General features: G+C 54.5%; 4 protein-coding genes and 2 pseudogenes across 4 annotated transcripts; all 6 read right to left on the reverse strand.

The window, feature by feature from the left end:
- Positions 1–6107: 6107 nt before the first annotated feature.
- LOC121065057 (feather keratin 2-like) lies at positions 6108–7030 on the reverse strand. Its single transcript, XM_040547489.1, has 2 exons — positions 6992–7030; positions 6108–6782 (listed from the first exon to the last, which is right to left on the reverse strand). Exon 2 carries the CDS (start codon positions 6760–6762, stop codon positions 6457–6459), a length of 306 nt encoding a protein of 101 aa, XP_040403423.1. The 5' UTR covers positions 6763–6782; positions 6992–7030; the 3' UTR covers positions 6108–6456.
- Positions 7031–9587: 2557 nt separating this feature from the next.
- On the reverse strand, positions 9588–10377 carry LOC121065052 (annotated as a pseudogene).
- Positions 10378–12457: 2080 nt separating this feature from the next.
- Positions 12458–13572, reverse strand: LOC121065054 (feather keratin 1-like). The gene is made up of 2 exons (XM_040547487.1): positions 13452–13572; positions 12458–13242 (listed from the first exon to the last, which is right to left on the reverse strand). Exons 1-2 carry the CDS (start codon positions 13561–13563, stop codon positions 12917–12919), a joined length of 438 nt encoding a protein of 145 aa, XP_040403421.1. The 5' UTR covers positions 13564–13572; the 3' UTR covers positions 12458–12916.
- Positions 13573–16049: 2477 nt separating this feature from the next.
- Positions 16050–16758, reverse strand: LOC121065055 (feather keratin 1-like). Its single transcript, XM_040547488.1, has 2 exons — positions 16696–16758; positions 16050–16492 (listed from the first exon to the last, which is right to left on the reverse strand). The coding sequence occupies exon 2, from the start codon at positions 16470–16472 to the stop codon at positions 16167–16169; it is 306 nt and encodes a 101-aa protein (XP_040403422.1). The 5' UTR covers positions 16473–16492; positions 16696–16758; the 3' UTR covers positions 16050–16166.
- Positions 16759–18917: 2159 nt separating this feature from the next.
- On the reverse strand, positions 18918–20032 carry LOC121065053 (feather keratin 1-like). The gene is made up of 2 exons (XM_040547486.1): positions 19912–20032; positions 18918–19702 (listed from the first exon to the last, which is right to left on the reverse strand). Exons 1-2 carry the CDS (start codon positions 20021–20023, stop codon positions 19377–19379), a joined length of 438 nt encoding a protein of 145 aa, XP_040403420.1. The 5' UTR covers positions 20024–20032; the 3' UTR covers positions 18918–19376.
- Positions 20033–22503: 2471 nt separating this feature from the next.
- On the reverse strand, positions 22504–23211 carry LOC121065059 (annotated as a pseudogene).
- Between the last annotated feature and the right edge of the window lie 2977 nt (positions 23212–26188).

Genomic DNA, 26188 nt, shown 5'->3' on the forward strand with positions numbered 1-26188 from the left:
TCCACAACCTCCCTGGGCAGCCTGTCCCAGTGCTCCGTCACCCTCACCGTGAAGAAGTTCTTTCGCATGTTGGTGAGGAACTTCCTGGGCTCCATTTTGTGGCCATTGCCCCTTGTCCCGTCCCCACAAACCACTGAGAAGAGGTTGGCCAATCCCTCTGTCTCCCACACCTCAGGTATTTATGCACATTGATAAGATCCCCTCTCGGTCTTCTTTCTCCAGGCTGAACAGACCCAGGTTTCGCAGCCTTTCCATATAGGGAAGATGCTCTAGGCCCCGTATGATCTTTGTGGCCCTCCGCTGGACTCTTTCCAGGAGTTCCCTGTCTTTTTTGTATCAGGGAGCCCAGAACTGGACACAGTACTCCAGGTGAGGCCTTTCCAGGGCAGAGTAGAGGGGGAGGATCACCCCAGCAGCACGCTGGTCCCCAACAAGTCCTCCCCACGTCATCTCCTGCACGTCCTGCCCATCGTGGGAACATTCAGGATGTCTGCGTGGGATTTAGCACCCAGGGGTGCCCCCTGTTCCCCCCACTACTCCTTCCTGAAGGTATCACCCCTGGCTTGTAGCTCCACCACCAGCATTTGGGCAACACGGAGGGGTCCAGGCACCAAAGCGCCCACGCAAAGAGAAGAAAATTGAAGGCCAGAAGGATTTAGGGTCATTCCTCCCACTTAGGGTCATTCCTCCCATTTAGGGTCATTCCTCCCACTTAGGGTCATTTCTCCCATTCTTGGGCCACAAAGTCGACCAGGACCTTTGTCTCCAACCTTCTGGAGATGAGGGTGGAAAGCAGCCCCCTGACACCACCCCCAAACCCGGGGATGGCAGAGCAGAACCCGGCAGGGGCAGGGATGCCCCCTTCCTTCCCTCGCTGCTGCGGCCATGCATTAACTGCAGCATGTGAACAGCCCCCAGGAGAACCGCATTGATCGGGGACCCAGTGACATGAAGGCACATGTCCCCAGTTAACCCAGCCGCTCGTCCCAGTGCAGGCTAGTCTGTGCCACTGCGCTCTGCAGGGGACAGGGGACGTGTCCGCATCCAGGGGTGACCTCAGCTCCAGGATGCCACGGTGCCTGCCATGTCCTGGTGCCTGGGGTTGTTCCTCCATTTTTCCTGGCTGAACCCCACGACATTCCCATCAGCCCATTTCTCCAGCCTGTCCAGGTCCCTCTGGATGGCAGCACAGCCCCATGGTGTATCAGCCATTCCGCACAGTTTGGGGTCACCTGCAACCTTGCTGAGGGTACGCTCTGCCCCGTCATCCGGATCATTAAAGAAGATGTTGACTTGGGCCAGCCAGCGGCTGAGGTTTTCTGCACCCTGCCCACCAGCACTGCTGTGCCTCCAGAAAGCCAGATCTGCAGTGCTGGAGCAGAATCAAAGCCCTGTGCCATACCTCTCTGGGTCTGCTCACATAGTGGGATTTTTCTCTAAAAAGTAAGATTCGGGTCCTATCTTGTAACCTTCTGGGTTTTGATCATAGCAGAGTCATTCATCCATGCTTACAACTTTTTATCCATCTGTATTTTGCAAACTGAAACCAGGACATTTAGTGGCTCCGGATGCTGGAGCTTTGCAGCAAACAGCAAGTGCCTGGGGACATGGTCACAGTGAGAGACATGTGTCACTTGCACGTTTTAACCCAACGGAAATGTGAATATCTGGACACAGTTTGAATAGTGAAATCTGTGCTGAATTTTAAAGCTTTCCTGTAATTACTTAAATAACGTGCTTTCAGTCCCTGCAGTGTCACTTAAGCACGATCAAACACACTTCAGGTGCCCAGGGAATGACAGTTCTTAGAATTCTACTTACAAAAAAACCTTGTTCATTTTTCCATAAAAAAGTTGTATCACAGAGCAAGAACAGATGCATCTGTGCATCCCTGGGGCTTGCAGGTAGAGCTCTGAACAGCACGAGGCACAGCAGGCAAGCAGCCTGGCTGAGGATACCGAAATCCTACGTGATGGAGAAGGGGAGCGTGGAGCTGTCGGGTAAAGCACCCAGCATGCTGGTGGCATGGAGACACGGCCCAGGATGTGCCCAGGAGGGGTGGGAGGGAGGGGAAGGCTGCAGGCATGTACTGTATCTGAGCGATTGGGCCACATGAGGAGAGAAGATGGGGCTTGGAGTCCTGCTGATGCCCCAGTGCTGTGCTCAGGCAACGGGCTTCGTGCAGAGGGACCTCTGGAGGAACATCTGGAACTGAAGCATCACTTGGGGTGGCCAAAGCAGTGGGTTCTGTGGGACAGGCACCAATCTACCTGGTGGGTGCCTGCAGATCCTCCAGCGATGTCCTGCTCCAGGAGGCTTGGAGACCCAAAGGAGTTTTTCACGGGCTCCTTTGAGGCAGACCCCCACCATGCCTCTGTACCCCCTGGGGCCCCTTGTAATGTGAGGGAAATGTCTACACTTTTTAGCCATGCCCACTGCACAGAGCACTGGCGATGGGTTTAGAAGATCAGAGTCCAGAGGCAGCTCTGATGCTGCCTTTCCACCCACTCTTGAGCTAAGACCCCATTCCCGCGGCGTTTCCAGAGCAAACAGCAGAGAATAACTTGCAAGCTCATGCTTTTAATTTGAGGATAGCTCACAAGGATGCCGACAGCCCTGAGGTGCCCTTGTAAATCACACAAATGTGCCCTAGCTTTGTGAAGAGTGGCTGGCATGTGTTATAGATGATCAATGCTTTGTTCTTTGCTTAAGATGCCTTCACAGGGGAAACTCTGAATCTTTAATGAAGAAGGGATTGAATGTGGCTTGCCCGATCCCTGCGGTGTGTGGTTGACCAGGTCCCACAGGTATGTGGCTCGCTGGATCCCACTGGCAAGCAGCTTGCACAAACCATAGTAAAGGGTGGCCAAGCTCAGGCAGTGGGCACCTGCCAGCTCATGGTATCCATGCTGCACGGTCCTGGCACCAAGCATGGACCCAGGGAGGTGGCTGCCCCCATGGAGCTGCAATGCCCTGCACCACCCCCTTGCTGGGGAGAAGGGTAGTCCTCAGTCCTGGGATGCTCCTTTGAATTTCCAAGGAGAACATACCTGAGCAGGGAAAGGCTTTGCCTTCTCTTCTGTTTTTCCTCCTGAGAGAGCAGGGAGACAGCACCTGGAGGAGCAGGGCTGGGAAGGCTCAGATGTGCCCAGCTGCCCGTGACAATGCCAGCAGCTGGCTGGGAGCCGTGCAGGCCACGTGCCATGACGAATGCCAGGCTTGCTTTGCAGAGGTTTGCTTGCTTTGCACAACAGGGCTGCATGCAGGATGCAACGGGGGCACCCGAATGATGTCCCAGAGAACCCTGCCTCCCACCAGTGCCCAGGCCATCAGTCACGGTCACTGACATGGGCAGGAGGCATGGAAATGAGTGCCGGAGCCCCAGCTCCCTGTAAGCTGCAGCACTCCCAGGCTCGCTGCTCCAGCCCTGGGGCTGGGCATTTGGCTGGGGGTTCCCTTCTCTCTGCGCGGTGCTTTCCTGGGAAAACCTTGAAGAAAATTGTTCTGTCTTTTAAACCTTGTTGATGAATGCAGGATGCCAGCATCCCAGACCCATGAATACCTGCTGTCCCTGTTGCCATGGAAACAGAAGACTATTATGTTTTAATATTTTTAAGCTAGTATAAGACTTGAAACATCTCTCAAACCCCAAATGATTGAACAAGAGAAAGCAATGAAAAAATAAATGCAACCCTTCCATCAGATACATTTCCAAAAGCCACGCAGCGTCAACTCCCTCTTACCAGCTCCAGCCCTCCCCCGCCTCCACCCCAGTTTAATTTATCCACATTTGTCACATGTGGTGGTCAAAATGTTCTGCAGGCACTGGGAAAGGGGAGGCTCTGGATCAGCCAGAGGCTGCAGGGACATGCAGATGGGGCATGTTGTTGAGGCAAGCACAGGGACACGTTTTTCTCCATTGTCTAAAACCCTCCCATGGGATGGCTGCTTCCAGCTGAGGGGGTTCAGAAGGAGCCCAAATGGTGCCCACCAACCTGTCGAGCTAATGCAGCCCAGTGGGGTCTGTTCACGTCTGTGTGGTCCCTTTATACATCTCCTGGCTTCATCTTGTGGGCTTCACCTCTTCTGGCCCTGGCTTGCTAACACCAACCTCGTATCAGGGAGGGATGCTAACTCTGCCCATGGAGGGATGAGGGAGGAGAGGCTGTGTGAGGTCCAGGGTGTCCTGCCATTCACATGGTCCACCCAGGAGCTTCAAAACACCACACTGATATCACAGATGTGCCCCTCGCATCATGCCAGGAGGGTAACAGGCTGTGGAGGAAAACAGCACAACGCCCAATGCCCAATCACTGTTGCTGCCCACGGTTGCGGTCCCTGGAACTGGCACACAAGTTACAGCAAGTGGTGCCCGGGCTGAAGAGCAGCGCTACCTCTGCATTGTGTTTGAGAGAGAGGGACTGCAACGGACTGATGAAACCGAGGTGGGGTACTCAGCAGATATGTCTTCAAACCCGTGTCTAAAGGATTTTAAGAGCAAGTGCCGGGTCCTGCACCTGGGAAGGGGCAACCCTAGCTATATGTACAGACTGGGTGACGAGACGGTGGAGAGCAGCCCCGCAGAGAGGGATCTGGGGGTTGTGGTTGACAGAAAGTTGAATATGAGCCAGCAGTGTGCCCTGGCAGCCAGGAGGGCCAACCGTACCCTGGGATGCATCAAGCACAACATTTCTAGTCGGTCAAGGGAAGGGATTGTCCCTCTCTACTCTGCACTGGTGCGGCCTCACCTCGAGTACTGTGTGCAGTTCTGGGCACCACAGTACAAAAAGGACATGAAACTGTGGAGAGTGTCCAGAGAAGGGCTACTAAGATGGTGAAGGGCCTAGAGGGGAAGACGTATGAGGAGTGGCTGAGGTCACTTGGCCTGTTCAGCCTGGAAAAGAGGAGGCTGAGGGGAGAGCTCATCGCAGTCTACAGCTTCCTCACGAGGGAGAGTGGAGGGGCAGGTGCCGATCTATTCTCTTTAGTGACCGGCGATAGGACCCACAGGAATGGTGTCAAGCTGAGGCAGGGGAGGTTCAGGGCTGGATATCAGGAAAAGGTTCTTCACCGAGAGGTTGAGCACTGGAACAGGCTCCCCAGGGATGTAGTCACAGCACCAAGCCTGTCGGAGTTTAAGGAGGGTTTGGACTGTGCTCTTAGTCATATGATCTAAATCTTTGGATAAACCTGTGTGGTGCCAGGAGTTGGACGTCATGATCCTTGTTGGTCCCTTCGAATTCAGGATATTCTATGATTCTAAAAAATACAGGCCTCACTAGAGACCCCAGAGGGACACCACTCCTCCCTGGTCCCCACCTGGGCACCGAGCTGTTGACCACAACTCTTGGTATGTGACCATGCAGGCAATTCATTATCTGCTGAGTGGCCCATCACGTCTTTCCATTTTAGTAACAAGAAGCTACGTAAGAGCGTTGTCCAAATGCTTCTTGAACACCAACAGGCTTAGGCCCTGATCACAAGTTCCGCCCTGCTTTTTGTTCTTTTTGTCCGGTGAAGTTGGAAGAGTGCTGGGGGAAGAAAGGAAGAGGAGGCATCTGAGGATATGGGATGCAGGCGGATTTTATTGAGGAAAACATGAAAAAGAGGGAGCGTCAAGTGGAAGGTGCACATTCTGAGGTGCCTGGAGGGCGACCACCAGCCTATGTCCCTTGCGTAGAGCAGATTTTCCCAGAGCCCCAAGGTCTCCCTACCCTGTGGTGGGAGCAGCCCTAGTAGGTTTGTGAGGGATTGTGCTAGTGAGCAAGGCATTGCAGCAGAGAGTAGCGGCCGTAGAAGGTGGTGCTATGGAAGGAGAAAGAGGAAGAAAGAAGGAGGTATGTTGGCCACGTGTCCCTGACAGCATGGGCTGGCCCCTTCCTTGCTGGCTTGCTTTGTTGTGCCATGGAATGAGAAATCGCGGCTGGTGAGCCTGCGTGCCACGAACAGCGCAGAGGTGCGTCCTTGTGTCCTCAGTCTGAGAGCTGTCTTGCACGGTGTTGGAGGCTTCTGTCAGGGGTGTTGGCATGGGTCCTTAGCAGGGGTAGCAGGCTCTTCCCGCCATTGAAGCAGCCCAGGCCTCCGAAGCCAATGTACCATCCCATGGTACAGCAGATTTTCCCAGAGCCCCAAGGTCTTCCTGCACTGCAATAGAATCAGCACATGGGAGGTGCCGGGTGGGTTTGTGGCTGCGAGTAAGCCATTGCAGTGGAGAGTACTGGACATGGAAGACGGTGGAAGGAGAACAAGGAAGTGAGAGAGGAGTAGGCCGTCCATCAGCCATGTTTCCAGGCAGCATGGACTGGCCCCCTTCCCTGCTAGAGTGCGGAGTGCCCTGAGAAGAAGAGCCGAGGCTGGTGAGCCTGTGCGCTATGAAGAGCGCGGAGGTGCGTCCTCAGTCGAAGAGCTGGCTTGCATGGAGTTGGAGGCTTCAGTCAGGGGTGTTGGTGTGGGTCCTTAGCAGGGGTAGCAGGCTCTTCCGCCAGAGAAGCAGCCCAGGCCTCCAAGGCCAAAGCCTCCAAAGCCACCGAAGGAGATGGGCACTCCCTGGGAGCTGAGGTTGCTGCCCACGGCAGCTGATGCAGAGGATCCAACGGCGGTGTTCTCGGGGAAGGAGCTGAGGATGGGTCCTGGCAGTGTGACCACCACGGTGGGAGGCTGGATGGCGACGTGGGAGTCCTCGCACTGCCTGACACAGGGCTCGTTGCAGCTGTTAGCCAGCGGGGTGGGTCCGCAGGGGCGGCAGATGTCGTAGCAGGACATGTCTGTGGTGTGGAGGGTCCCTGGAAGAGAGGGTGCTGGGAAGGCGGAGGGTGTTGGGGGCGTGAGGAGCGGTGCTGGGGGAGGCCAAGGGAGTGGGGAGGCCTAGGGTGGGACTTTGGGGAGTATGGCGGTGGGGAGGCAGAAGGGCTGTTGAGGCTGGGGGCAGAGGGCGTATGGAGAGATGGGTCCAGTGGGGCGGGTGAAGGAGGGGAGCGGGGCTCAGGCTCACCTTGTTGGGCGCAGAGGAGAAGGCGTCGGGAGGAGTGTGTGAGGGTGAGAGGCGCAGGGCCGGTTTTATGCTGGTCCACGAGTGCCCGCGGGGCGAGAGAGCCTTTGCGCATGACAGCATTTGGCGTGAGCTGCTCTTATATGCCAAAACCCATCAAGTAATGAGGTGGGGTGTGTTGTCCCCACAATGCTCCATCTTCATTTCCTCCTGTTGAGGATGTTGGAAGTGGCGGAACATTTCAAGTGAGAGCATTAAAGGTATAGTTCCTGAAGGTTCGTTAAAGGGCTGGTAGAAGATGCATGCATGACATGGGAGAAGTGCATTGTTGTCAGTGAGGTCATGGTTTGGCACTCATGAGGTGTGGTCGGTGGCTCTGTTGCGAGGAGGGGGCCCCCCTTGTTGGCATCCCCAGCAGGCTGGTCAGGGCTTCTCAGGTATGCTGGGCGTGATGCGCTACCACTTGCATCACATTCACTCCCTCCGTGCCTTCATCCCAACTCACGAGCCTGCTTTTAGCCCTTGTCTTTCCTGTTTGGTGTGCTACATTGGTGGCTTGGTGGTCATCTTGTACGTAGAGGCTGTATGTGGGAGCAAGTGGGCTCCGTGTCTTGTCCTTGGGGCCGCAGTCAAGAGGCAGAGGAGGGGAGTTTGCAACGCAGGATGTTGTAGTCGCAGGCCTGTCTTAGGGCTGACAGGACTAAGTGCGTTGGGAGTCCTGCCATGCTTCCCAAAGGGTTGCGTTGGCAACTCCATAGCGCTCCCTTTTCTGGGGCCAGCATGTTGACAGCCGGGGCTTTGGCCTCCTGCAGTTTGGTGGGAGTCCCTTAGGCTGTTCTTTGTGGTGGGTGTCAAGGGGAATCCTACTTCTGTGCGTGGTGTTCAATGTAGATACAGACGATATGGACGTTTTAGAGGGGAGCTGGAGGTGTGCATGCTGCTTGTAGCTGTGGCCATGAGGCCCCAGTGGTGATGGTTGCATTGCAAGGATTGGGGAATGGCAAGTGCAGCCCCTGATCTGCCGAGGTGAGTGTTTTGTAGGCTGTCCCACTGGAGCTTGTTGACGAGGATGATGGGGAGGCTGTGTAGCTGGCTATGCAGGAGTCCTTGGGAGCTGACAGGCTGCACCTGCAAATGCTGAGTGTCCTGGCTGATATGGTTTCAATAAATAGCACTCTCAGTTATCTTTGAAAAGTCATGGCGACTGGGAGAGGTTCCTGAGAACTGGAAGAGACTCATCCCACTCTTATGTTCAAAAGACGAAGGAGGAATGTCTGGGAAACTGCAGCCTGATATCAGAGTCTGGGAAGGTTCTGAAGGAAATCCTCCCAGAATGTATTCTCAAGTTCGGAAAAGGGATGGAGAGTAGTCAGCACGGATTTATAGAGAGCATATCCCGTGTGTGCCTACATAGCATCTTCTACGGAGAAGTGACTGACGTCCTACATATATGACTCTGTGATAGTGTTTGTTGTGACGGTGTAGGATCACAGAGGCACAAAAAGCATCGCTTATTGGCTCAGCACTGGGCAGCGGCAGGTCCCTTTGTAGATGGCTGAAAGAGGCCCTTATCAAACATGAGGCAACTGCTGGATTCTTCTCACAGAGGCCATCCCTGCAGCCCCCACTACCAAAACCTTGCCACGTAAAAACAGTACACTAGGGGAGGTCTTGTGGCACTTTTCGACCTGATCTTGAACCGTGTATTTACACAGGGTGAAGTGGGAATCGTCATAGAATCATAGAATGGCTCACCTTGGAAGGGACTTTAAGGATCATCTAACTCCAGCCCCCTGCCAGAGGCAGGGATGCCACCCACCAGATCACGTTGGCCAAGGCCTCATCCAGGCTGGCCTTGAACACCTCCAGGGCTGGGGTAACCACAACTTCTCTTGGCAACCTGTTCCAGTGCCTCATCCTCTCACAGTGAAGAATTTCCTTTTAATGTCTAGTCTAAATCTATCCTCTTTTAGCTGAAGACCATTCCCCCTTGTCCTATCATTATCTACCCAAGGAAAGAGACGTTCTCCGTCTTTTTTAGAAGACCCCTTTAAGTACTGAAAGGTCTCAAGGAAGTCTCCGCAGAGCCTGCACTTCTCCAGGCTGAACATCCCGAGCTCTCTGAGCCTTCTTTCATAGGGGAGGTGCTCAAGGTGGTGCCTCACGAGGACAGAACAGAGGGGGACAATCACGTCCCTCGACCTGCTGGTCACACCTCTGTTGAAGCAGCCCAGGATGCAGTTGGCCTTCTGGGCTGCAGGCGTGCACTGCTGGGTCCCGTCGAGCCTTTGGTCCACCAGAACAACCCAAGTCCTTCTCTGCAGGGCTGCTCTCAATGAGTTCTTCTCCCAGTCTGTACTCCTGACTGGGATTGCCCCGACCCAGGTGCAACACCTTGAACTTGGACTTGTTGAACCTCATGTGGTTCACATGAGCCCGCTTCTGCAGCCTGTCCACGTCCCTTTGGCTGAAGAGCGTTGAGTGAAGAAAGGAGGAGTGTCAGGCTGGCATGCATTAGAACTTTATTGAGGAAGACTCATGAAAAGGAAGGAGCACAAACAGAAGGGCCGTGGTCAGAGGTGCAAGCAGAGTGACCATCAGCAGCTATGCATTTTGTGCGGAAGATATTCCCAGAGCACGGAGATGAGAGCATCCTCAGTCCATGAAGTGGCTTGCAGGGCACTGTTAGCTGCTGTCAGGGGTGTTGGCATGGGTCCTTAGCAGGGGTAGCAGGCTCTTCTGCCAGAGAAGCAGCCCAGGCCTCCAAGGCCAAAGCCTCCAAAACCTCCAGAGGAGATGGGCACTCCCTGGGAGCTGAGGTTGCTGCCCACGGCAGCTGATGCGGAGGATCCAACGGCAGTGTTCTGGGGGAAGGAGCTGAGGATGGGTCCTGGCAGGGTGACCACCACGGTGGAAGGCTGGATGGCGACGTGGGAGTCCTCGCACTGCCTGACACAGGGCTCGTTGCAGCTGTTAGCCAGCGGGGTGGGTCCGCAGGGGCGGCAGATGTCGTAGCAGGACATGTCTGTGGTGCGGAGGGTCCCTGGAAGAGAGGATGTTGGGAAGGCGGAGGGTGTTGGGGGCATGAGAAGCAGTGCTGGGGGAAGCCAAGGGGGTGGGGAGGCCTGGGGTTTTGCGGAACATGGCAGTGGGGAGGCGGAAGGGCTGCTGAGGCTGGGGCAGAGGGCGTATGGAGAGATAGGCCTGTTGGGGCGGGTGAAGGAAGGGGGTGGGGTTCAGGCTCACCTTGTTGGGCGCAGGGGAGAAGGCGTCGGGAGGAGTGTGTGAGTGTGAGAGGCGCAGGGCCGGCTTTTATGCTGGTCCTTGAGTGCCCGCGGGGCGAGAGAGCCTTTGCGCGTGACAGCATTTGGCGTGAGCTGCTCTTGCATGTCAAAGCCTGGCAAGTAATGAAGTGGGGTGTGGTGTCCTTCCCAGAACTCGACCTTTTCATTTCCTGCTGTTGAGGACATGGTGTTGGGTCCTGGTGGCACCTTCAAAGTGAGAGTATTAGAGGCTGGAGCATTTCTGTGAAAGGTGCATGGCAGGGCAGGTAGATGATGTGGCCAAAGGCTGGCTGAGGTGTGGTGTCATGAGTGAGGTCTTTGCATGGCATTTATGTGGTGTGGCCCAGCCACACTGGGCTTTGTGGCTGTGAGGAAATCATTGCAGTGGAGCGTATCGGGCATAGAAGAGGGTGCTATGAAAAGAAGGAATGAGAGATGAGTAGGTCCTACACTGGCCATGTTTCCTGACACCATAGGCTTCCTCGCCTTTCCTCCAAAGCCGAAGCCACCAGAAAACACAAGGCTTGACGCTCTGCTTGATGGGAGTTTTTGGGCTGGGTGGTGAGGTCCGTGAGTGGCCCTGAGATTCACGAAAGGCAGAGGACAAGAGGTACTGTCAGAAAGGGCCAGCTGGGAGCCATTGTGTTATTGGGGGTGATATTTGGCATTTGTGTCAAGGGAGAAACCTATTTCTCTGCCCAGTGTTTGATTTTCTGAAAGACGATTTGGACATTTCAGACGGAACTGGAGGCATGTGGTCTGCAACTCCAAAGTGTGGGCGAATGTCAAGGCCTTCCACTGATTAGCCAAGGTGAGTGTTTTGCAGGCTGTCCAACAGGTGAGTAGTGCGTGTTGCTGAGGAAGGTGGGGAGGCTGTGCCCCTGGATGTGCTTAAGTGCACAGGACCTATCAGGTTGCACCCACACATGCTGAGAGTCCTGGCTGATTTCTTCACAAGGCTACGTTCAGCTTTCTTTGAAAGTTCTTGGTGACCGGGTTCCTGAAGACTGGAATAGACTCATCCCACTCTGATGTTCAACAAGGTGGAGAAGGAAGGTCTGGGAAACTGCAGGCTGGTCACTCTGTCATCCGTCGCTGGGAACGTTTTGAAAGAAATCCTCCTGGAAAGCATTGACAAGCCCATGAACGGTAAGAAAGAGATGGGGAATAGTCAGCATCGATCTACAAAGAGCAGATCTACAAATGAGCCTTCTCAGTGTCTTCTACGTTGAAGTGACCTGCTGGGTGGACAAGGGGAGGGCAGGAATTGTTGCTTACCTTGCCTTTAGTAAAGACTTTGATGATTGCTCCAATGACATGGCCATTCAGAAGCTGAGGAAGTACGGGTCTCTTTGAGAAAGAGCCATGGTTGAGGATTTGGTGAGCCCAAGATCCAGCCTCATCTCAGAGGCGCAACCGTCATTCTATGACGTTGATTGAAGTGTCTTGATGGTATCTGTCAGGGGTGGTGGCCAGAAAATCCCAATGGGAAAGAGAGTAGTTCAGTGCGTGCTGACTTCTATTGGTGCAGCCCAGGAGACGGCTGGCTTTCTAGGCCGCGAGTGTACATCGCTGGCTCACATTGAGATGTTTCTCCACCAATACCCCCAAGTCATTCTCTGCGGGGCTGCTCTCAATCCACTTGTTCCTCAGGCTGTATTCATGTTGGGGATTGTCTCGACCCAAATGCAGGACTTTGCATTCGGCCTTGTTGAACTCCTTGAGGTTTGCTTGGGCCCACCTGTCAAGCCTGTCAAGGTCCTTCCAGATGGCATCCCTTTCCTCTAAGGTGTCGGCCCCCCCCACAGAGCTTGGTGCCATGTGCAAACTTGCTGAGGGCCCGCTCAATCCCACTGTGTATGTCAGGGACAAGGAGGTGAAATAACACAGGTCCCAGGACAGACCCCTGAGAGAAAGCACTCCTCCATTTTATCTACCTGGGCATCGAACTGTTGGCCGCTACTCCTTGAATGTGCTCATCCAGCCAATTAGTTGTCTGCTAAGCGGTCTGTCCGTCAAATCTATGACTCTTCTTGTTTAAAAACCAGGATATATGTAAGAGTGCTGTGTAGCTGCTTCTTGAACAGCAACAGGCTTGGGCCCTGCCGGCCTGCTGAGCCCTGCTTAATGTTGAGTGAAGTTGAAGGAGTGTTGGGAGCAGAAAGGAAGAGGAGACTTCACAGGCTGACATGCACGAGAACTTTATTGTGGAAAAGAAGAGTGCAAAGGCGTGCAGAGTAGAAGGGACCTGTTCTGTGGTGCAAGTAGTGCAATCATCAGCCTGTGTCCCATGGTACAGCAGATTTTCCCAGAGCCCCAAGGTCTTCCTGCACTGCAATAGAATCAGCACATGGGAGGTGCCGGGTGGGTTTGTGGCTGCGAGTAAGCCATTGCAGTGGAGAGTACTGGACATGGAAGACGGTGGAAGGAGAACAAGGAAGTGAGAGAGGAGTAGGCCATCCATCAGCCATGTTTCCAGGCAGCATGGACTGGCCCCCTTCCCTGCTAGAGTGCGGAGTGCCCTGAGAAGAAGAGCCGAGGCTGGTGAGCCTGTGCGCTATGAAGAGCGCGGAGGTGCGTCCTCAGTCGAAGAGCTGGCTTGCATGGAGTTGGAGGCTTCAGTCAGGGGTGTTGGTGTGGGTCCTTAGCAGGGGTAGCAGGCTCTTCCGCCAGAGAAGCAGCCCAGGCCTCCAAGGCCAAAGCCTCCAAAGCCACCGGAGGAGATGGGCACTCCCTGGGAGCTGAGGTTGCTGCCCACGGCAGCTGATGCGGAGGATCCAACGGCGGTGTTCTGGGGGAAGGAGCTGAGGATGGGTCCTGGCAGTGTGACCACCACGGTGGGAGGCTGGATGGCGACGTGGGAGTCCTCGCACTGCCTGATACAGGGCTCGTTGCAGCTGTTAGCCAGCGGGGTGGGTCCGCAGGGGCGGCAGATGTCGTAGCAGGACATGTCTGTGGTGTGGAGGGTCCCTGGAAGAGAGGGTGCTGGGAAGGCGGAGGGTGTTGGGGGCGTGAGGAGCGGTGCTGGGGGAGGCCAAGGGAGTGGGGAGGCCTAGGGTGGGACTTTGGGGAGTATGGCGGTGGGGAGGCAGAAGGGCTGTTGAGGCTGGGGGCAGAGGGCGTATGGAGAGATGGGTCCAGTGGGGCGGGTGAAGGAGGGGAGCGGGGCTCAGGCTCACCTTGTTGGGCGCAGAGGAGAAGGCGTCGGGAGGAGTGTGTGAGGGTGCGAGGCGCAGGGCCGGTTTTATGCTGGTCCACGAGTGCCCGCGGGGCGAGAGAGCCTTTGCGCATGACAGCATTTGGCGTGAGCTGCTCTTATATGCCAAAACCCATCAAGTAATGAGGTGGGGTGTGTTGTCCCCACAATGCTCCATCTTCATTTCCTCCTGTTGAGGATGTTGGAAGTGGCGGAACATTTCAAGTGAGAGTATTAAAGGTATAGTTCCTGAAGGTTCGTTAAAGGGCTGGTAGAAGATGCATGCATGACATGGGAGAAGTGCATTGTTGTCAGTGAGGTCATGGTTTGGCACTCATGAGGTGTGGTCGGTGGCTCTGTTGCGAGGAGGGGGCCCCCCTTGTTGGCATCCCCAGCAGGCTGGTCAGGGTTTCTCAGGTATGCTGGGCGTGATGCGCTACCACTTGCATCACATTCACTCCCTCCATGCCTTCATCCCAACTCACGAGCCTTCTTTTAGCCCTTGTCTTTCCTGTTTGGTGTGCTACATTGGTGGCTTGGTGGTCATCTTGTACGTAGAGGCTGTATGTGGGAGCAAGTGGGCTCCGTGTCTTGTCCTTGGGGCCGCAGTCAAGAGGCAGAGGAGGGGAGTTTGCAACGCAGGATGTTGTAGTCGCAGGCCTGTCTTAGGGCTGACAGGACTAAGTGCGTTGGGAGTCCTGCCATGCTTCCCAAAGGGTTGCGTTGGCAACTCCATAGCGCTCCCTTTTCTGGGGCCAGCATGTTGACAGCCGGGGCTTTGGCCTCCTGCAGTTTGGTGGGAGTCCCTTAGGCTGTTCTTTGTGGTGGGTGTCAAGGGGGAATCCTACTTCTGTGCGTGGTGTTCAATGTAGAGACAGACGATATGGACGTTTTAGAGGGGAGCTGGAGGTGTGCATGCTGCTTGTAGCTGTGGCCATGAGGCCCCAGTGGTGATGGTTGCATTGCAAGGATTGGGGAATGGCAAGTGCAGCCCCTGATCTGCCGAGGTGAGTGTTTTGTAGGCTGTCCCACTGGAGCTTGTTGACGAGGATGATGGGGAGGCTGTGTAGCTGGCTATGCAGGAGTCCTTGGGAGCTGACAGGCTGCACCTGCAAATGCTGAGTGTCCTGGCTGATATGGTTTCAATAAATAGCACTCTCAGTTATCTTTGAAAAGTCATGGCGACTGGGAGAGGTTCCTGAGAACTGGAAGAGACTCATCCCACTCTTACGTTCAAAAGACGAAGGAGGAATGTCTGGGAAACTGCAGCCTGATATCAGAGTCTGGGAAGGTTCTGAAGGAAATCCTCCCAGAATGTATTCTCAAGTACGGAAAAGGGATGGAGAGTAGTCAGCACGGATTTATAGAGAGCATATCCCGTGTGTGCCTACATAGCATCTTCTACGGAGAAGTGACTGACGTCCTACATATATGACTCTGTGATAGTGTTTGTTGTGACGGTGTAGGATCACAGAGGCACAAAAAACATCGCTTATTGGCTCAGCACTGGGCAGCGGCAGGTCCCTTTGTAGATGGCTGAAAGAGGCCCTTATCAAACATGAGGCAACTGCTGGATTCTTCTCACAGAGGCCATCCCTGCAGCCCCCACTACCAAAACCTTGCCACGTAAAAACAGTACACTAGGGGAGGTCTTGTGGCACTTTTCGACCTGATCTTGAACCGTGTATTTACACAGGGTGAAGTGGGAATCGTCATAGAATCACAGAATGGCTCACCTTGGAAGGGACTTTAAGGATCATCTAACTCCAGCCCCCTGCCAGAGGCAGGGATGCCACCCACCAGATCACGTTGGCCAAGGCCTCATCCAGGCTGGCCTTGAACACCTCCAGGGCTGGGGTAACCACAACTTCTCTTGGCAACCTGTTCCAGTGCCTCATCCTCTCACAGTGAAGAATTTCCTTTTAATGTCTAGTCTAAATCTATCCTCTTTTAGCTGAAGACCATTCCCCCTTGTCCTATCATTATCTACCCAAGGAAAGAGACGTTCTCCATCTTTTTTAGAAGACCCCTTTAAGTACTGAAAGGTCTCAAGGAAGTCTCCGCAGAGCCTGCACTTCTCCAGGCTGAACATCCCGAGCTCTCTGAGCCTTCTTTCATAGGGGAGGTGCTCAAGGTGGTGCCTCACGAGGACAGAACAGAGGGGGACAATCACGTCCCTCGACCTGCTGGTCACACCTCTGTTGAAGCAGCCCAGGATGCAGTTGGCCTTCTGGGCTGCAGGCGTGCACTGCTGGGTCCCGTCGAGCCTTTGGTCCACCAGAACAACCCAAGTCCTTCTCTGCAGGGCTGCTCTCAATGAGTTCTTCTCCCAGTCTGTACTCCTGACTGGGATTGCCCCGACCCAGGTGCAACACCTTGAACTTGGACTTGTTGAACCTCATGTGGTTCACATGAGCCCGCTTCTGCAGCCTGTCCACGTCCCTTTGGCTGAAGAGCGTTGAGTGAAGAAAGGAGGAGTGTCAGGCTGGCATGCATTAGAACTTTATTGAGGAAGACTCATGAAAAGGAAGGAGCACAAACAGAAGGGCCGTGGTCAGAGGTGCAAGCAGAGTGACCATCAGCAGCTATGCATTTTGTGCGGAAGATATTCCCAGAGCACGGAGATGAGAGCATCCTCAGTCCATGAAGTGGCTTGCAGGGCACTGTTAGCTGCTGTCAGGGGTGTTGGCATGGGTCCTTAGCAGGGGTAGCAGGCTCTTCTGCCAGAGAAGCAGCCCAGGCCTCCAAGGCCAAAGCCTCCAAAGCCTCCAGAGGAGATGGGCACTCCCTGGGAGCTGAGGTTGCTGCCCACGGCAGCTGATGCGGAGGATCCAACGGCAGTGTTCTGGGGGAAGGAGCTGAGGATGGGTCCTGGCAGGGTGACCACCACGGTGGAAGGCTGGATGGCGACGTGGGAGTCCTCGCACTGCCTGACACAGGGCTCGTTGCAGCTGTTAGCCAGCGGGGTGGGTCCGCAGGGGCGGCAGATGTCGTAGCAGGACATGTCTGTGGTGCGGAGGGTCCCTGGAAGAGAGGATGTTGGGAAGGCGGAGGGTGTTGGGGGCGTGAGAAGCAGTGCTGGGGGAAGCCAAGGGGGTGGGGAGGCCTGGGGTTTTGCGGAGCATGGCAGTGGGGAGGCGGAAGGGCTGCTGAGGCTGGGGCAGAGGGCGTATGGAGAGATAGGCCTGTTGGGGCGGGTGAAGGAAGGGGGTGGGGTTCAGGCTCACCTTGTTGGGCGCAGGGGAGAAGGCGTCGGGAGGAGTGTGTGAGTGTGAGAGGCGCAGGGCCGGCTTTTATGCTGGTCCTTGAGTGCCCGCGGGGCGAGAGAGCCTTTGCGCGTGACAGCATTTGCAAGAGCTGCTCTTACATGCTAAAGCCTGGCAAGTAATGAGGTGAGGTGTGTTGTCCTTCCCACAACTCTACCTGTTCATTTCCTCCTGTTGAGGACATGGTGTTGGGTCCTGGTGGCACCTTCAAAGTGAGAGTATTAGAGGCTGGAGCATTTCTGTGAAAGGTGCATGGCAGGGCAGGTAGATGATGTGGCCAAAGGCTGGCTGAGGTGTGGTGTCATGAGTGAGGTCTTTGCATGGCATTTATGTGGTGTGGCCCAGCCACACTGGGCTTTGTGGCTGTGAGGAAATCATTGCAGTGGAGCGTATCGGGCATAGAAGAGGGTGCTATGAAAAGAAGGAATGAGAGATGAGCAGGTCCTACACTGGCCATGTTTCCTGACACCATAGGCTTCCTCGCCTTTCCTCCAAAGCCGAAGCCACCAGAAAACACAAGGCTTGACGCTCTGCTTGATGGGAGTTTTTGGGCTGGGTGGTGAGGTCCGTGAGTGGCCCTGAGATTCACGAAAGGCAGAGGACAAGAGGTACTGTCAGAAAGGGCCAGCTGGGAGCCATTGTGTTATTGGGGGTGATATTTGGCATTTGTATCAAGGGAGAAACCTATTTCTCTGCCCAGTGTTTGATTTTCTGAAAGACGATTTGGACATTTCAGACGGAACTGGAGGCATGTGGTCTGCAACTCCAAAGTGTGGGCGAATGTCAAGGCCTTCCACTGATTAGCCAAGGTGAGTGTTTTGCAGGCTGTCCAACAGGTGAGTAGTGCGTGTTGCTGAGGAAGGTGGGGAGGCTGTGCCCCTGGATGTGCTTAAGTGCACAGGACCTATCAGGTTGCACCCACACATGCTGAGAGTCCTGGCTGATTTCTTCACAAGGCTACGTTCAGCTTTCTTTGAAAGTTCTTGGTGACCGGGTTCCTGAAGACTGGAGTAGACTCATCCCACTCTGATGTTCAACAAGGTGGAGAAGGAAGGTCTGGGAAACTGCAGGCTGGTCACTCTGTCATCCGTCGCTGGGAACGTTTTGAAAGAAATCCTCCTGGAAAGCATTGACAAGCCCATGAACGGTAAGAAAGAGATGGGGAATAGTCAGCATCGATCTACAAAGAGCAGATCTACAAATGAGCCTTCTCAGTGTCTTCTACGTTGAAGTGACCTGCTGGGTGGACAAGGGGAGGGCAGGAATTGTTGCTTACCTTGCCTTTAGTAAAGGCTTTGATGATTGCTCCAATGACATGGCCATTCAGAAGCTGAGGAAGTACGGGTCTCTTTGAGAAAGAGCCATGGTTGAGGATTTGGTGAGCCCAAGATCCAGCCTCATCTCAGAGGCGCAACCGTCATTCTATGACGTTGATTGAAGTGTCTTGATGGTATCTGTCAGGGGTGGTGGCCAGAAAATCCCAATGGGAAAGAGAGTAGTTCAGTGCGTGCTGACTTCTATTGGTGCAGCCCAGGAGACGGCTGGCTTTCTAGGCCGCGAGTGTACATCGCTGGCTCACATTGAGATGTTTCTCCACCAATACCCCCAAGTCATTCTCTGCGGGGCTGCTCTCAATCCACTTGTTCCTCAGGCTGTATTCATGTTGGGGATTGTCTCGACCCAAATGCAGGACTTTGCATTCGGCCTTGTTGAACTCCTTGAGGTTTGCTTGGGCCCACCTGTCAAGCCTGTCAAGGTCCTTCCAGATGGCATCCCTTTCCTCTAAGGTGTCGGCCCCCCCCACAGAGCTTGGTGCCATGTGCAAACTTGCTGAGGGCCCGCTCAATCCCACTGTGTATGTCAGGGACAAGGAGGTGAAATAACACAGGTCCCAGGACAGACCCCTGAGAGAAAGCACTCCTCCATTTTATCTACCCGGGCATCGAACTGTTGGCCGCTACTCCTTGAATGTGCTCATCCAGCCAATTAGTTGTCTGCTAAGCGGTCTGTCCGTCAAATCTATGACTCTTCTTGTTTAAAAACCAGGATATATGTAAGAGTGCTGTCTAGCTGCTTCTTGAACAGCAACAGGCTTGGGCCCTGCCGGCCTGCTGAGCCCTGCTTAATGTTGAGTGAAGTTGAAGGAGTGTTGGGAGCAGAAAGGAAGAGGAGACATCACAGGCTGACATGCACGAGAACTTTATTGTGGAAAAGAAGAGTGCAAAGGCGTGCAGAGTAGAAGGGACCTGTTCTGTGGTGCAAGTAGTGCAATCATCAGCCTGTGTCCCATGGTACAGCAGATTTTCCCAGAGCCCCAAGGTCTTCCTGCACTGCAATAGAATCAGCACATGGGAGGTGCCGGGTGGGTTTGTGGCTGCGAGTAAGCCATTGCAGTGGAGAGTACTGGACATGGAAGACGGTGGAAGGAGAACAAGGAAGTGAGAGAGGAGTAGGCCGTCCATCAGCCATGTTTCCAGGCAGCATGGACTGGCCCCCTTCCCTGCTAGAGTGCGGAGTGCCCTGAGAAGAAGAGCCGAGGCTGGTGAGCCTGTGCGCTATGAAGAGCGCGGAGGTGCGTCCTCAGTCGAAGAGCTGGCTTGCATGGAGTTGGAGGCTTCAGTCAGGGGTGTTGGTGTGGGTCCTTAGCAGGGGTAGCAGGCTCTTCCGCCAGAGAAGCAGCCCAGGCCTCCAAGGCCAAAGCCTCCAAAGCCACCGGAGGAGATGGGCACTCCCTGGGAGCTGAGGTTGCTGCCCACGGCAGCTGATGCGGAGGATCCAACGGCGGTGTTCTGGGGGAAGGAGCTGAGGATGGGTCCTGGCAGTGTGACCACCACGGTGGGAGGCTGGATGGCGACGTGGGAGTCCTCGCACTGCCTGACACAGGGCTCGTTGCAGCTGTTAGCCAGCGGGGTGGGTCCGCAGGGGCGGCAGATGTCGTAGCAGGACATGTCTGTGGTGTGGAGGGTCCCTGGAAGAGAGGGTGCTGGGAAGGCGGAGGGTGTTGGGGGCGTGAGGAGCGGTGCTGGGGGAGGCCAAGGGAGTGGGGAGGCCTAGGGTGGGACTCTGGGGAGTATGGCGGTGGGGAGGCAGAAGGGCTGTTGAGGCTGGGGGCAGAGGGCGTATGGGGAGATGGGTCCAGTGGGGCGGGTGAAGGAGGGGAGCGGGGCTCAGGCTCACCTTGTTGGGCGCAGAGGAGAAGGCGTCGGGAGGAGTGTGTGAGGGTGCGAGGCGCAGGGCCGGTTTTATGCTGGTCCACGAGTGCCCGCGGGGCGAGAGAGCCTTTGCGCATGACAGCATTTGGCGTGAGCTGCTCTTATATGCCAAAACCCATCAAGTAATGAGGTGGGGTGTGTTGTCCCCACAATGCTCCATCTTCATTTCCTCCTGTTGAGGATGTTGGAAGTGGCGGAACATTTCAAGTGAGAGTATTAAAGGTATAGTTCCTGAAGGTTCGTTAAAGGGCTGGTAGAAGATGCATGCATGACATGGGAGAAGTGCATTGTTGTCAGTGAGGTCATGGTTTGGCACTCATGAGGTGTGGTCGGTGGCTCTGTTGCGAGGAGGGGGCCCCCCTTGTTGGCATCCCCAGCAGGCTGGTCAGGGCTTCTCAGGTATGCTGGGCGTGATGCGCTACCACTTGCATCACATTCACTCCCTCCGTGCCTTCATCCCAACTCACGAGCCTGCTTTTAGCCCTTGTCTTTCCTGTTTGGTGTGCTACATTGGTGGCTTGGTGGTCATCTTGTACGTAGAGGCTGTATGTGGGAGCAAGTGGGCTCCGTGTCTTGTCCTTGGGGCCGCAGTCAAGAGGCAGAGGAGGGGAGTTTGCAACGCAGGATGTTGTAGTCGCAGGCCTGTCTTAGGGCTGACAGGACTAAGTGCGTTGGGAGTCCTGCCATGCTTCCCAAAGGGTTGCGTTGGCAACTCCATAGCGCTCCCTTTTCTGGGGCCAGCATGTTGACAGCCGGGGCTTTGGCCTCCTGCAGTTTGGTGGGAGTCCCTTAGGCTGTTCTTTGTGGTGGGTGTCAAGGGGGAATCCTACTTCTGTGCGTGGTGTTCAATGTAGAGACAGACGATATGGACGTTTTAGAGGGGAGCTGGAGGTGTGCATGCTGCTTGTAGCTGTGGCCATGAGGCCCCAGTGGTGATGGTTGCATTGCAAGGATTGGGGAATGGCAAGTGCAGCCCCTGATCTGCCGAGGTGAGTGTTTTGTAGGCTGTCCCACTGGAGCTTGTTGACGAGGATGATGGGGAGGCTGTGTAGCTGGCTATGCAGGAGTCCTTGGGAGCTGACAGGCTGCACCTGCAAATGCTGAGTGTCCTGGCTGATATGGTTTCAATAAATAGCACTCTCAGTTATCTTTGAAAAGTCATGGCGACTGGGAGAGGTTCCTGAGAACTGGAAGAGACTCATCCCACTCTTACGTTCAAAAGACGAAGGAGGAATGTCTGGGAAACTGCAGCCTGATATCAGAGTCTGGGAAGGTTCTGAAGGAAATCCTCCCAGAATGTATTCTCAAGTTCGGAAAAGGGATGGAGAGTAGTCAGCACGGATTTATAGAGAGCATATCCCGTGTGTGCCTACATAGCATCTTCTACGGAGAAGTGACTGACGTCCTACATATATGACTCTGTGATAGTGTTTGTTGTGACGGTGTAGGATCACAGAGGCACAAAAAACATCGCTTATTGGCTCAGCACTGGGCAGCGGCAGGTCCCTTTGTAGATGGCTGAAAGAGGCCCTTATCAAACATGAGGCAACTGCTGGATTCTTCTCACAGAGGCCATCCCTGCAGCCCCCACTACCAAAACCTTGCCACATAAAAACAGTACACTAGGGGAGGTCTTGTGGCACTTTTCGACCTGATCTTGAACCGTGTATTTACACAGGGTGAAGTGGGAATCGTCATAGAATCACAGAATGGCTCACCTTGGAAGGGACTTTAAGGATCATCTAACTCCAGCCCCCTGCCAGAGGCAGGGATGCCACCCACCAGATCACGTTGGCCAAGGCCTCATCCAGGCTGGCCTTGAACACCTCCAGGGCTGGGGTAACCACAACTTCTCTTGGCAACCTGTTCCAGTGCCTCATCCTCTCACAGTGAAGAATTTCCTTTTAATGTCTAGTCTAAATCTATCCTCTTTTAGCTGAAGACCATTCCCCCTTGTCCTATCATTATCTACCCAAGGAAAGAGACGTTCTCCGTCTTTTTTAGAAGACCCCTTTAAGTACTGAAAGGTCTCAAGGAAGTCTCCGCAGAGCCTGCACTTCTCCAGGCTGAACATCCCGAGCTCTCTGAGCCTTCTTTCATAGGGGAGGTGCTCAAGGTGGTGCCTCACGAGGACAGAACAGAGGGGGACAATCACGTCCCTCGACCTGCTGGTCACACCTCTGTTGAAGCAGCCCAGGATGCAGTTGGCCTTCTGGGCTGCAGGCGTGCACTGCTGGGTCCTGTCGAGCCTTTGGTCCACCAGAACAACCCAAGTCCTTCTCTGCAGGGCTGCTCTCAATGAGTTCTTCTCCCAGTCTGTACTCCTGACTGGGATTGCCCCGACCCAGGTGCAACACCTTGAACTTGGACTTGTTGAACCTCATGTGGTTCACATGAGCCCGCTTCTGCAGCCTGTCCACGTCCCTTTGGCTGAAGAGCGTTGAGTGAAGAAAGGAGGAGTGTCAGGCTGGCATGCATTAGAACTTTATTGAGGAAGACTCATGAAAAGGAAGGAGCACAAACAGAAGGGCCGTGGTCAGAGGTGCAAGCAGAGTGACCATCAGCAGCTATGCATTTTGTGCGGAAGATATTCCCAGAGCACGGAGATGAGAGCATCCTCAATCCATGAAGTGGCTTGCAGGGCACTGTTAGCTGCTGTCAGGGGTGCTGGCATGGGTCCTTAGCAGGGGTAGCAGGCTCTTCTGCCAGAGAAGCAGCCCAGGCCTCCAAGGCCAAGCCTCCAAGGCCAAAGCCTCCGAAGCCTCCAGAGGAGATGGGCACTCCCTGGGAGCTGAGGTTGCTGCCCACGGCAGCTGATGCGGAGGATCCAACGGCAGTGTTCTGGGGGAAGGAGCTGAGGATGGGTCCTGGCAGGGTGACCACCACGGTGGAAGGCTGGATGGCGACGTGGGAGTCCTCGCACTGCCTGACACAGGGCTCGTTGCAGCTGTTAGCCAGCGGGGTGGGTCCGCAGGGGCGGCAGATGTCGTAGCAGGACATGTCTGTGGTGCGGAGGGTCCCTGGAAGAGAGGATGTTGGGAAGGCGGAGGGTGTTGGGGGCGTGAGAAGCAGTGCTGGGGGAAGCCAAGGGGGTGGGGAGGCCTGGGGTTTTGCGGAGCATGGCAGTGGGGAGGCGGAAGGGCTGCTGAGGCTGGGGCAGAGGGCGTATGGAGAGATAGGCCTGTTGGGGCGGGTGAAGGAAGGGGGTGGGGTTCAGGCTCACCTTGTTGGGCGCAGGGGAGAAGGCGTCGGGAGGAGCGTGTGAGTGTGAGAGGCGCAGGGCCGGCTTTTATGCTGGTCCTTGAGTGCCTGCGGGGCGAGAGAGCCTGTGCGCGTGACAGCATTTGGCGTGAGCTGCTCTTGCATGCCAAAGCCTGGCAAGTAATGAGGTGGGGTGTGGTGTCCTTCCCACAACTCGACCTTCTCATTTCCTCCTGTTGAGGACATGGTGTTGGGTCCTGGTGGCACCTTCAAAGTGAGAGTATTAGAGGCTGGAGCATTTCTGTGAAAGGTGCATGGCAGGGCAGGTAGATGATGTGGCCAAAGGCTGGCTGAGGTGTGGTGTCATGAGTGAGGTCTTTGCATGGCATTTATGTGGTGTGGCCCAGCCACACTGGGCTTTGTGGCTGTGAGGAAATCATTGCAGTGGAGCGTATCGGGCATAGAAGAGGGTGCTATGAAAAGAAGGCATGAGAGATGAGCAGGTCCTACACTGGCCATGTTTCCTGACACCATAGGCTTCCTCGCCTTTCCTCCAAAGCCGAAGCCACCAGAAAACACAAGGCTTGACGCTCTGCTTGATGGGAGTTTTTGGGCTGGGTGGTGAGGTCCGTGAGTGGCCCTGAGATTCACGAAAGGCAGAGGACAAGAGGTACTGTCAGAAAGGGCCAGCTGGGAGCCATTGTGTTATTGGGGGTGATATTTGGCATTTGTATCAAGGGAGAAACCTATTTCTCTGCCCAGTGTTTGATTTTCTGAAAGACGATTTGGACATTTCAGACGGAACTGGAGGCATGTGGTCTGCAACTCCAAAGTGTGGGCGAATGTCAAGGCCTTCCACTGATTAGGCAAGGTGAGTGTTTTGCAGGCTGTCCAACAGGTGAGTAGTGCGTGTTGCTGAGGAAGGTGGGGAGGCTGTGCCCCTGGATGTGCTTAAGTGCACAGGACCTATCAGGTTGCACCCACAAATGCTGAGAGTCACAGAATCACAGAATCACAGAAGAGAAGGGTTTGGAAGGGACCTCGAAAGATCATCGGGTCCAAACCCCCTGCCAAAGCAGGTTCCTTAGAGCAGGCTGCCCAAGTAGGCCTCTAGGCGAGCCTTGAATATCTCCAGAGAGGGAGACTCCACAACCGCCCTAGGCAGCCTGTTCCAGTGCTCTGTCACCCTCACCGTGAAGAAGTTCTTTCGCATGTCGGTGAGGAACTTCACGGGCTCTATCTTGTGGCCATTGCCCCTTGTCCTATCCCCACAAACCACTGAGAAGTGCTTGGCCAAATCCCTCTGTCTCCCACACCTCAGGTATTTATACACATTGATATGATCCCCTCTCAGTCTTGTCTTCTCCACGCTGAGAGTCCTGGCTGATTTCTTCACAAGGCTACGTTCAGCTTTCTTTGAAAGTTCTTGGTGACCGGGTTCCTGAAGACTGGAGTAGACTCATCCCACTCTGATGTTCAACAAGGTGGAGAAGGAAGGTCTGGGAAACTGCAGGATGGTCACTCTGTCATCAGTCGCTGGGAACGTTTTGAAAGAAATCCTCCTGGAAAGCATTGACAAGCCCATGAATGGTAAGAAGAGATGGGGAATAGTCAGCATCGATCTACAAAGAGCAGATCTACAAATGAGCCTTCTCAGTGTCTTCTACGTTGAAGTGACCTGCTGGGTGGACAAGGGGAGGGCAGGAATTGTTGCTTACCTTGCCTTTAGTAAAGGCTTTGATGATCCCTCCAATGACATGGCCATTCAGAAACTGAGAAAGTACAGGATTCTTTGAGAAAGAGCCGTGGTTGAGGATTTGGTGAGCCCAAGATCCAGCCTCATCTCAGAGGCGCAACCGTCATTCTATGACGTTGATTGAAGTGTCTTGATGGTATCTGTCAGGGGTGGTGACCATAAAATCCTGATGGGAAAGAGAGTTGTTCAATGCGTGCTGACGTCTGACCCATGCAGAAGTCCCTTAGTGTGCCCAGGCCTCTGGTTGTGCAAGTGAAGGGCTTGTGTCACATGCCAGAAGAACAGCAGCAGCCCATTGGTGCTGTTGTCAGCGACATACTTGCTTGGAGAGGTCTTGTGTCCCTTTTCATAGACTCTTAGAATTGTAGACTATCTTGACTGTGAGATACTGTAGAGTATCCAGATCCTTGAGGCTCTGAGAGTGCAGCTCCTGACAACATACACAGCAACCTGAGTGCTAAACCAGATAGAATCATTGATTCTATCTGAATGATTGAATGTTTTCAGTTGGAAGGAATGCTAATTCTATGATTCCTGTAGGCCTGTTTTAATTACTGGAGGGTCTCTATAATGCCTGCCTGGAGCCTTCTCTTCTCCAGGCTGAACAAGCCTGGCTCTCTCAGCCTGTCTTTGTAGGAGACGGCTGGCTTTCTAGGCCGCGAGTGTACATCGCTGGCTCACATTGAGTGTTTCTCCACCAATACCCCCAAGTCATTCTCTGCTGGGCTGCTCTCAATCCACTTGTTCCTCAGGCTGTATTCATGTTGGGGATTGTCTCGACCCAAATGCAGGACCTTGCACTCGGCCTTGTTGAACTCCTTGAGGTTTGCTTGGGCCCACCTGTCAAGCCTGTCAAGGTCCTTCCAGATGGCATCCCTTTCCTCTAAGGTGTCGGCCCCCCCCCACAGAGCTTGGTGCCATGTGCAAACTTGCTGAGGGCCCGCTCAATCCCACTGTGTATGTCAGGGACAAGGAGGTGAAATAACACAGGTCCCAGGACAGACCCCTGAGAGAAAGCACTCCTTTATGGTCTTTACCTGGGCATCGAACTGTTGGCCGCTACTCCTTGAATGTGCTCATCCAGCCAATTAGTTGTCTGCTAAGCGGTCTGTCCGTCAAATCTATGACTCTTCTTGTTTAAAAACCAGGATATATGTAAGAGTGCTGTCTAGCTGCTTCTTGAACAGCAACAGGCTTGGGCCCTGCCGGCCTGCTGAGCCCTGCTTAATGTTGAGTGAAGTTGAAGGAGTGTTGGGAGCAGAAAGGAAGAGGAGACATCACAGGC

This window comes from Cygnus olor, chromosome 2 (assembly GCF_009769625.2).
Source record: "Cygnus olor isolate bCygOlo1 chromosome 2, bCygOlo1.pri.v2, whole genome shotgun sequence".
NCBI classification, from domain to species: Eukaryota; Metazoa; Chordata; class Aves; order Anseriformes; family Anatidae; genus Cygnus; species Cygnus olor.

Excerpts from the sequence above, each read along its gene's own strand:
- LOC121065057 (XM_040547489.1), bottom strand. The coding sequence starts at position 6,762 with ATGTCCTGCTACGACATCTGCCGCCCCTGCGGACCCACCCCGCTGGCT.
- LOC121065054 (XM_040547487.1), bottom strand. The coding sequence starts at position 13,563 with ATGCGCAAAGGCTCTCTCGCCCCGCGGGCACTCGTGGACCAGCATAAA. Across the intron at positions 13,243-13,451 it reads TCTCCTCTGCGCCCAACAAG|GGACCCTCCACACCACAGAC; the intron begins GTGAGCCTGAGC and ends CCTCTCTTCCAG.
- LOC121065055 (XM_040547488.1), bottom strand. The coding sequence starts at position 16,472 with ATGTCCTGCTACGACATCTGCCGCCCCTGCGGACCCACCCCGCTGGCT.
- LOC121065053 (XM_040547486.1), bottom strand. The coding sequence starts at position 20,023 with ATGCGCAAAGGCTCTCTCGCCCCGCGGGCACTCGTGGACCAGCATAAA. Across the intron at positions 19,703-19,911 it reads TCTCCTCTGCGCCCAACAAG|GGACCCTCCACACCACAGAC; the intron begins GTGAGCCTGAGC and ends CCTCTCTTCCAG.